The 11,006-nt window shown below is 36.3% G+C and overlaps 1 protein-coding gene across 4 annotated transcripts; it reads right to left on the bottom strand.

The window, feature by feature from the left end:
- On the bottom strand, positions 1–10,272 carry rer1 (retention in endoplasmic reticulum sorting receptor 1). 4 transcript variants are annotated; one of them, XM_067395380.1, is made up of 8 exons: positions 10,203–10,272; positions 7,259–7,344; positions 4,315–4,419; positions 3,986–4,085; positions 3,823–3,901; positions 1,392–1,527; positions 1,134–1,262; positions 1–119 (listed from the first exon to the last, which is right to left on the bottom strand). In XM_067395380.1, exons 2-7 carry the CDS (start codon positions 7,337–7,339, stop codon positions 1,173–1,175), a joined length of 591 nt encoding a protein of 196 aa, XP_067251481.1. In that variant the 5' UTR covers positions 7,340–7,344; positions 10,203–10,272; the 3' UTR covers positions 1–119; positions 1,134–1,172. The 4 variants fall into 4 exon arrangements, with proteins under 4 accessions (XP_067251481.1, XP_067251483.1, XP_067251480.1 ...); XM_067395382.1 differs by having other exon boundaries at positions 7–119; positions 1,208–1,262; XM_067395379.1 differs by lacking the exon at positions 1–119 and having other exon boundaries at positions 187–1,262.
- Positions 10,273–11,006: the final 734 nt, after the last annotated feature.

Below are 11,006 nucleotides of genomic sequence, written 5' to 3'. Positions count from 1 at the left end.
AAAAAAAAAAAAAAAAAAAAAAAAAAAAAAAAGGAATAAAAAACAAAAACAAAAGAACATCAACCTTCAACCCTCTCCATCCATTTGTAATAGTTAAAGCACTCAACTTTATGTTTCCTCTGTAAAAGAAAAAAGAGAGACAGTTTTAATTGGGAATGCTTATACGATAGAAACATACAGCCAGTATTTTTGTATCAATATTTTAATGGAATGCACGCTTGCTTTAAAAATCCTGACATACAAAGTGAGGGGGTTTGAAACAGTTTACCTACTGAAGAATAACTTACAAACAGCACGAATGGATGCGATTAAAGTGGACAACTATGTACAAAAATTAAATACAATGCTACAGCACATTAAGAGAATTATAAATGTTCATAAAAGGCAAATATTAACATGTGGCAAGATGGAACTCCACTAAGTCCCAAAGATCAATAATGTCTCCTCTCTCTTCAAGGAAGCTTCTTGCGTTAGTCGGAATACTGAATCTAATGTTATTATCGATGAAGGACATCAAATGTACCATGGTTTGAATATTAAACTTCCCACAATTTTATATTATATTCCCATGTTTGTAAATTATAAATCAGGAAATAGTTCAGCCAAAACTCGTTTCTCACCCTGATTTAGTTCCAAATCTGTATGACTTTTTCCATGTGTGACACACACACACACACAATGGATATTAAGCAAATTTTTCATGCTGCCATTTTCCATAAAATGAGAGGTATGGAAAAGAACAGCAGGGACATTCTGTAAAATTTCTCCTTTTGTGTTCCACTGAGGAAAAAGTCATACAGGTTTGACATGAGGATGAGTGAATGATGATGAAATTTGCATTTCCTTTTAAAATCCATACTGGAGATGAGTCTCAAATCCTCTAGGTTTGAAGAAGAATGGGGACCACTGAGCAAAAAAAAAGTCAAATCTCATATTTAGTTGTCCAAATATATTAAAATTTGCCAGTGTAGAAGCTCTCAACAGCATTTCTCAAAGGCCCGAACCCCAAACGCTTAAAGGCATCATTACAGTCTCAATGTCGATCAAAAGTTTCAACAGGCTTGGCTTTTTCTTATTCAGAAGAAGAAAAAAGAAAAAAGAAAAAAAAAAAAACCTCAACCCCCTTTACGCACCATTCTTCATCAATAACTTTAATTTCGGGAAAGGGAATTTTAACTAGCAAAGGTTTTCCCTGTGTCTTCCTTGCCTCTGTAAGTCCTCTTCCCATGTGTGAAGGGCAGGTATCTATACTTGATCATGTGCTGTAGAGGAAACAAAAACAGTGTCAAAATCTCAACAATTCAGCACAACATTACATCACCGGAACTTTATTTTAAGATAACACTGCTAATAACTGCTCAGCTCAGCTATATGAGCTTCCATTGCCGAACCTTGATCTGCCGTTTCATGGTGATGCAGAACAGCATGATGAAATACATTACGAGGATGGGCCAGAACACTGGCACGTCAAAGGCGTCGAAGAATGTGCAAATCATAGCGATGACGATGCCCTTCGTCGCTGAATGCCTGAAACGTCAACCAAAAAACAATAAACACATTAACCATAGCACATGGAAGGAATATACAACATTCATGTAATTCATACATAAAAGGAAACTAAGGCCTGGTTTCACAGAAAGAGCTTAAGGCCTTTGCAAACTGAGTCCGAACAGAGTTTCGAATAAATTTTTTCGTATTCGTAATCCTAAAAATTCGTCACGCACAGAGACCTTGCACACTGAGTCCGATGCGTATTAATGAATGCGTTGCGGGGAGAAAAAAAATGAACAATACAAAATGAAGTCTTCAAGCAGTGAGCACGATTTAGTTGTCCTCTCTCTTCTTAAAAAGAGGAAATATTGGGTCCATCCAATTTCGCGATTGCATAAAGAGAAAGGAGAGTTTCACCTCATTATCCCGAGCGTTTCAAAGTTTACTTCAGGATGTCAGTGGCTCAGTTTGATGCTTTGCTACTGGCACAATCTGTCTTTGTATTGCACACGTTGTTTGTCATACAGTGCTGCTGTTTTGTGCTGTAGGCAACATGGATCAATCAGATGGCATTCGGGATTTTTGCATTCACGTACGGTGGCTTTGAATTGTCAAAACGTCTCTTAAAATGCGCGCTACGGATGCGAAAAACACAGAAAATCAAACCTGATCCGAATATTTTTTTTGATGGACGAAAGTTTCGGCGGCAGTGTGCAAACGTGATTGACATAACGTGAGGTTGAATTTATTTTTTAACGTGCGAAAATTTCACATGCGAATTTCGGACTCCGTGTGCAAAGGCCTTTAGCCTAAGCCAGGATAAGGCCTTAGTTCAATTAGGATATTTAAAAGGTGCTCTAAGCGATCCTGGGTGGAGTAACTTCCTGTTGACGTTCGAAGTGTTGTCAAACAAAACAGAGGCTAGCTAGACTATTTTAAGATCTGTCAGTGTAAGTTACTTTCAGTTAAATCATGCAAACATGCATTTTATTCTAAGACTATCTTAAACCTTGTCTGTAAAACCAGGGGTGAATGTCTAAAATTAAATAAATATGTAAAGCCTTAAAAAACAGTAACACACTAAATCGAAAAATATTTATAGTGGACAACTGATATATCAGAAAATATGATAAATTTGCAGACATTTGTAATTAAGGCCCGAGCACCGGTGGTGACCCTATTGTAATTGTTCGGTCAATTCTTCTTCGAAATGAATCACATTTTTGAGGGCCTAAACTCATGAAACTTTGCACACACATCAGAAGTCGTAAAAATTTACGTCCGATATGGGTTTCTGAATTAGGTGTGGAAAAATGGCTCAATAGCGCCACCTACAAAATTTCAATTGCACCCTTCGCGCAACGTTTCACATACAGGTATGAAATTCGGTACACAGATGCAACAGCCCAATAAAAAGTCCAAAATCTGTAAACCCAAGAGGAAGTGAGATATTTTTAATTTTCTCTGCAATTTTTTTGCAGTTTTTGCCATTTTCAGACGTACTTCTCCTAGAGATTTTTATCAGATAAACATCATATTTGGTCAGCCTAATCTAAAGGGCCTTCACAATGTTAAATTGTCCGTGGCGGCCTGACAAAATTTGTTTTTTTTCCCCTGAAACAGGAAGTTGTTGTATTAAAACAATTTAATATTTTAAAATGCAATCAAATGAAATCTGAACAGCTCTTTTAAATTTTCGACAAAGTTCCGAACAGAGGTTTATGGTTTAAAAACAAAAATACAAATATTGTGACATCGTGGTAATCCTTAAAAAAAAAAAAAAAGATGTATAAATAAACTTTTTATTATTGTTATTATTAGTTTGGGAAGTGCATTCTACAGTACCACAGAAATCATTTCTGTCATAACTTCTTCACGTTAAACTTTTTGTTGGGTTGTAGTGCAGACCATAGAGTTTCTGTGTGCATCTGACGATAGTTTAATCAAATGAATGGTGAAATGCTGGTGAAGTGACTCTCAGAGCAGCTCTGGAGATGAAGTTCATGTGTTCATGTCCTCGTTTAACAAGACGGCAGACATATTCATATTTTAAAAAAGTAATTTTAAAGCTTAAGTAGATTAATGACCAATAACTGAATAATTAAAAATGACTAATCAATGACCAAGTGTACAGCCCTACTTTTTATTCATCCATATTTTGCCAAATTCTGTAACATTATGTATTATACAGTAAATTTCATTTTTATCACTGGATTCTGCCCACGTTGGGCTCTATTTATGATCATTTCTGCACATCACTGGATCAAGTTAATCCACTCATCAAGCCATTTCATGGGATCTTAAAATGTCACCCATAATGTGAAAACTCACCAGAATTTGAATTCTGGCAACCTCCTAATGAACGGCCGGAACTCTTCGTTCTGTTTTGTGGGTAGTGCTGGACCCTCATCTAGTGAAGAGACACATCGATTAGGGGGAAGAAAAAAACACATCTCAGTGATGATAATAAGATCACTTCAAAAGCCGGTCTTACCTGGATCATCAAGCAATGAGGGATCCACTTTTGGTGAGAGGAAAGCAATGAAGAGGTTAAGGTGGTAGATCCCAAGAGCATATGTGACTATGTACCAGCCCTAATAAAAGACAAAAATGTTTCATTGCATTTGATTAATGTTTTGTGATCAAAAATGCACCAGTTACTCAAATCAAATGAACTTTCTAGACCTGCAAGGTACAATTACACAACAAGAACATTATCATCAGTCTACAACTGCGTGATAACTCTACCAATATTGTCAAAGAATATATGAAAGTTAAAATTGAAGTCATTTGCAAACATTCCTAAACAGATGGTGTATTTACCTGTAGAATATATACTCTGATCATATAAATGGCCGTTAGAAGAAGAGTGACCGCCCATCGGACTGCTGAGAACGGTGTCGACTTGTCCAACCATGACTGATAAACCTGCATTTACAAGAGAAACAGTACTTCTCATTATCCAACAGCACTCAACAGAGGTGGGCAATATACCAGTAGGCACGATTAACCGGCAGAAATTAGTCAGCCAGTAGAGACTTTTGACTATCATCTCTATCGTGGTTACGCTCACGTGACATTGGTCATGAAAGCTTATAATTTAAATGCTTTTTTAAGCATTGCGGTTTAAAAACAAGTGATTTTAAACTGTTGAAGTGCAAATGGCAGCAAAAGAGAACTCATTTCACACGGGACGATTATCGCATGCTTATCGCCAGCGTTTTGAGACGTTTCTCGTTACGTTTTTGTGTTTATACCCAAGCAATTTTCACTGGCGATGCACCGAGTGAACATCTAAATTCACTTCCTGACAGTATATGGTGCTTGTGCTTAGTGCAAGTGAACAGTAGTACAAATAAACATTCTTCTTTCTGATGAACACAATCTGAGTTATATTAATAAATATCCTGATGCGTCCAGGCTTTATAATGGCAGTGAACGGGACCAACGAGTATGAAGCTGAAGAAATTGCATCCATTCATCATAAACGTACTCCACGCGGCTCCAGGGGGTTCATTTTCCACCAGACCGCCTTCCGTAATGACTCTTACAGTTCAAAATGCTCAAGCTACATCATACACCTTCTGTATTCAACTTACGAAAAAAGTAAGTTCTTCGTAAACTGAAGACGGAAGGCGGTCTGGGGGAAGCTAGATATTTTACTTTATAACCTGTTATATATGGATATTTTTCTTACACAAACACATCGCTTCACTTCAGAAGGCCTCCATTAACCCCCAGATCCGTGTGGAGTACGTTTATGACAGATGGATGGATGGATGCACTTTCTTCAGCTTCATAATCACTGGTCCCGCCCACTGCCATTATAAAGCTCGGATGCGTCCGGATATTTATTAATATAACTCAGATTGTGTTCATCAGAAAGAAGAAAGTTATATACGCCTAGAATGGCTTGAGGGCGAGTAAAGCTTGGGCTCATTTTCATTTGAAAGTGAACTAATCCTTTAAGAAGGGGTGTGCAATACATATAGTCTAAATAATATCATAATTGTTGTTTTAACAATGTGCAATATGACATTATCAAGCATGTCCCTCACTTTGCAAAAAATAGACTACTGCGTGTGCACATTTAGAGTGCACGCTCTCACTACGTGAGTTAAGCCTCACACAAAGAGTGCCCCCCAAATATCAGCACGATTGCAAATGTGATATTATACAACAGTTTAAAAAACAATTAAGTGACTTGCATTTTAGACACAATATTACCCGTTTTGCTCTACTTCACTGCCGAAAATAGTTCCAAACAAAGACAAGGCAGAACTGATTTGCATCTCTGAGCAACACACAGCGGTGTTTCGTTACTGAATGAATCAGTCCATTTGAATGAAATGGTTAAGTTAATGACTCAAAGATTCGCTGATTAACATTGACTTGCCGCTACCTACTGGTATTCATATTTAAAGTATCCTTTTGATTTTAAAATCATTTCATATATCATCAGTGTTTAATTTTTTTAAAACATTATTTATGCATTTGTAACTGCAGGTTAAGTGCATTTATGGCTCCTCTGAGCTGCATTAAACAGTTTGTAAATACATCTAAACGTCACTCAAGATGCAGCTTCTGTGTTTTAACTGCATTGCAAAGACGGATTTTGTTGATACTCATTTCATTTGATTGTTAACAGCCATATGGTGTCTTATTATTCTAATTGAATTTATTGATTAAAATGTAATAATTGCTGCGAACTAACCACCGCACAAAATATGAAACCTTAGGAGTCAGCTGTCCACAGCGGTCTTAAATAGGGCTGCACAACGATTAATTGTGATTAATCGTTTGCAAAATAAAAGTCTGTGTTTACGTAATAAATGTGTGTTTTCTGTGTATAATAATTATGTATATATAAATACACGCACATACATATGTATATTTAAAAAAAAAATTATATTTATATTTATATAATATATTTAAATATATATATTTATTTATACATGCATATATTTCTTAAATTTATACATGTATGTGTGTGTGTGTGTGTATTTATATATACATAATTATTATACACAGAACACACACATTTATTACGTAAACACAGACTTTTATTTTGCAAACGATTAATCGTGATTAATCCTAGTCCTAAACCTGTCAAGGTACCAGCACAATAACACACAGCAAAAGATTGCCTGATCATCATCATCATCATCAACAAAATCCCAGAAAGTACTGAGATATTACTTTTTGTCAATATCGCACACCCCTAGTCTTAACTGAATGTAAACAGTTGAGAAAGAAAACACATGTATAAGAGTATACTGGATTCGTGCATTTGGTCTTAAAGTGACAGCAGCCTAATAATCCTGCTATCATCCGCGTCGTTAATTTTAATCAAACAACAAAAGAGAAAATCTCTAACTGCTCATGATTGAATCACTTTTGTAACAGTGAAGACTAGGCAATGTTTTTTTCTTATACATTTGATTATAATTCTACTTTGTTCTACTGTAGTTTGTTGTCCTATTGATTGTAATTAATTTTCTTTGTTCTTATTATCACCAACTCTTTACTTGTTTTCCGTAAGCTTGAGAGTTGTTTTAACTTAGGCTAGTATTTTTTTTTTTTGTGATATTGAAATTGGTGACAAGAATTTTAATGCAAAAATGACATAATGACATATATATATATATATTTGTCATTTTATAGTCATTACTATATATAAAATCACTCACATATCGTGACATAAGATTTTGGTCACACTTTTTAAATGACTTGAATAGTCAGACAGTGGCATTTACAAGAGCCTCACCTGCCCGAGCCGTTTAAAGAAGTTTCCAATCGCTGATGGTTTCCCATGGATGGATTCACCAGCACTGTCTCCTTCTGGCATTCTGTCTGTGAATGTGGAGGAACATAATGAGGGTACAGTGAAAAGAGGATTATTTTTGCATGCTATTTTTATATTTACAGATAAATATAAAAAAAAAAAAAAAAAAAAAAAAAAACTTTCTACCAAAGACCCTGAAATAACACAATATAAATCTCTTCAGTGAGCTCAGTGTCTACACAAATCTACATTCAAAACTGCATGTAAATCATTCTACCATTTAGAAGTGCAATTACACAGTTCCATCCTACTGTAAGCATGCTTTTCTGTACATTATAACTGTTCATATATATATATATATATATAAACTTATAATGGTGTTGAACACCAATGCAAACTCTGAATGCTTTGCAGCCAAAGCATGGAGAATTACAATCTGATGCATTCATTTCTAAGATGTAGCAAAATTAGCATGACTAGTATGTGGAGCCTTAATTTAAAAATATCACTCTAAAAAAGGAATGTGATAAAGCTCTCATTTTGTTTTTAATTATTTTTATTTTCCCCTAATTAACAAATCTTATTAAGGCAGTGATTTGAAGCAATACCTTATCAAAAATTCTTTAAAAAAAATTTATTTATACATTTGTATAAATCCTTTACTCAATTTCTATAAATCCTATTGAGACCCAACCAAAAATGGAAAATCTGACATTCATTCAGGATATTTTATTCTTCAGCCCTATTGAATTGTGTATGGTTTACTATATCTCTTCACATAAAAAGATACAACAACTGAGACAGTCTTTGGACATAAACTGAGCAAATTGCACAGACATTTGACCAACAGAAATTGAATAATGAGTCTCTGAACAGAGGGGGGGGTCAATATTAAAATGCAGCAGTCAGTATTTAATGTGACCACCAGCTGCTTTAGACTACAGTGCATCTCATCCTGCTGGACTGAGGCCGATTTGCCAGCTCTTGCTGTGAGATGTCACTCCACTCGTTTACCAAGACACTTGATAGTTATTGAAAACATCTGTGGGGACATGTGGTTATACATAGTTTGTCACTGCAAGGACAATCACCTGTCCATATTTTTACTGAGAATATTTTTGGTACGCCAAAAAAAGTAATGACTTATATAGTGATGGCCGATTTCAGAACACTGCTTCAGGAAGCTTTGGAGCATAATGAATCAGTGTATCGAATCTGCTGTTCAGAGCACCAAAGTCACGTGATTTCAGTGCTTCCTGAAGCAGTGTTTTGAAATCGGCCATCACTAAATAAGTTGTTATTTTGTTTTTTTGGCACACCAAAAATATTCTCGTCGCTTTATAATATTAATGTTGAACCACTGTACTCACATGAACTGATTTAAATATGTTTTTAGTACATTAATGGGCCTTGACAGAGGAAATGTCATTGCTCCCTATGCAGGCCTCACAGAGCCATCAGATTTCAACAAAAATATATTAATTTGCATTCCGAAGAGTAAAGAAAGTCTTACGGGTGTAGAAAGGCATGAGGGTGAGTAATAATAATGACATTATTTTCATTTTTGGGTGAAATAACCCTTTAAGGACCGTTCCACAGGTGCATGTGCAATAACTGTTCATGGTTCATTGAACAAGCATGAAAAACATTGTTTAAACACTTTCCAATAGAGATCTGTAAAAGCTTCTTTGGATTTTACAAAATTATTGTTAAAATGTCTTTCTTATATAAATATATGTAAAGATCAGGAATCCCATATCCCATCTCTCTTTGGATCACCTGATTTGCTCTGCACTGACTGAATGACATGTCATAGGCGGGGTGTACTATTACGTTTAGCTTCGTAAGTGTAAAATCTAAATATTTGACGACTAAATCATCTACCCTGCGGATCAGTGCATTTCCCTATTTCAGTCAATGGTAATATACGATTCACTTACATGTGCGCTTAAAGGAATTGATTTCCTGGTAGTAAAACAGGGGAAGCCTCCGTGTGACAGATATAATGTGAGGCAAAGTCCAAAAAAAACGACCACGTCAATGAACAACAGCTAGTTCGTGTAAAATAATCAGCCTAAATCAAGATCACCTTCAATAAAACGGCGCATAAAATGAATGGTTTGGTGTCTCTGCTCAAGACTGAAGCCTCAAAGCAGCTCATCAGCCTTATTTCTCTCATCTTTCTGCGACAGTGAAAACTAATGCCTCATTGTGGTAAATACCAACATGTTTATATGTCAATTAAACTGTAGTAACCTACAATTCTTGATCCAGATACGTCTATTTCCTGACGTCTATTACAGCAGGCATGCAAAAGGACACTAGCTTTAGTTCCGGTACAGATCTGTTCGGAGTCTGTTCTCATTAGTGAACCAGAGCAACACACTTACCTCAATGTTTATTTCATAAACTAAATGTTAATGTAACCACCTAACTAGAAGAATAGTGGTCAGACCTTGTAAGCTAATTTGCTATTTAGCATCGGTTTGTTAGCCGTAGCTGATTCCTTTAAGGCGTAAAGCATGCTGGTTAATGTAGTTTCTAGAACAGGTCTACTGCGTTGACACAAAACACGGACGACTGCTTATAAACTACACTTCCCATTCTACCATACAACACGGCGGAAACTCACTGGTTGTAGTTTTCGATTGCAAATGTGTCGTTGAAATGCATCGAGAAGGAACTACAAAGACCAGCAGACACGCAGAAAAGTGGACAACTCACTTCCGGGGAAATCCGAACGCAGGCGAGGGGTAAACTTTGCTAGCACTACCTTTTACTGAATTTTATAGGAAATATAATTTTACAATCGTCATGCCATGAGCGGAAAATAACATTAGGCGGACAATTAACATACTCGAGGAGTCGGAGTGGCTGTTAGAGGTTCATAAGAGGAGTGAGATGGCAGGAAATTTGTTTCTCTTACCCGGTTGTGCCGCTGTGTCACTCTCGGCTGCCGATCCGCGCGTCGCGCTGCTGCTCTGTGAACACGTCAGTGCTTCTGTAACCGCAGCCGCGTCAGACCGCGCCAGTCGAGCGCAGACAACATCGCTCCCCGTCAGCACCTCCAAACTGAGCCAATTATTTGTTTGGGATGGCGATACTAAACTTTTTCTTAACTTGACACGATACCAATAGAAATACTGATACTGATTATTTTTAAATGGGTGTGTATTTTTATTTTAATTTTTTTAGAAAAGAAGATAAGTCTCTATGTGCCCATCAACACAAATTCATATGTACGTATTCAAAAATTCAACTAGGGTAAGATGGGCGGAAAAGTCCCCTTATCCCATCGGAATGAGAATACAATTTTGTCGCATTAGCAATATGAACACACAAAAAAATCAAGGACATGATTCGGATATGTTAAAGAATAAAAATAGTCACTCTTACCTTCTTTTTGGCGGTCAAAAATGGCCGACATGGGAAATACGAAAACTCAGAGAATCTTTAGTTGGTACAAACTACAAATTAGCCACTGTGCATATCGCATATCAGTTATCGACACATAAACACAAATTATCACTCATATATCACTCATATTATTACTCACCCTCATGTCGTTTCACACCCGTAAGACCTTCGTTCATCTTCGGAACACAAATTAAGATATTTTTGTTGAAGTCTGATGGCTCCGTGAGGCCTGCATAGGGAGCAATGACATTTCCTCTCTCAAGATCTATTAATGTACAAAAAACATATTTAAATCAGTTCATGTGAGTACAGT

Source organism: Chanodichthys erythropterus, chromosome 9 (genome assembly GCF_024489055.1).
Source record: "Chanodichthys erythropterus isolate Z2021 chromosome 9, ASM2448905v1, whole genome shotgun sequence".
Lineage (NCBI taxonomy): Eukaryota > Metazoa > Chordata > Actinopteri > Cypriniformes > Xenocyprididae > Chanodichthys > Chanodichthys erythropterus.
Note: the sequence above shows the minus strand (reverse complement) of the source record. Positions and strands in the feature narration are given on the sequence as shown.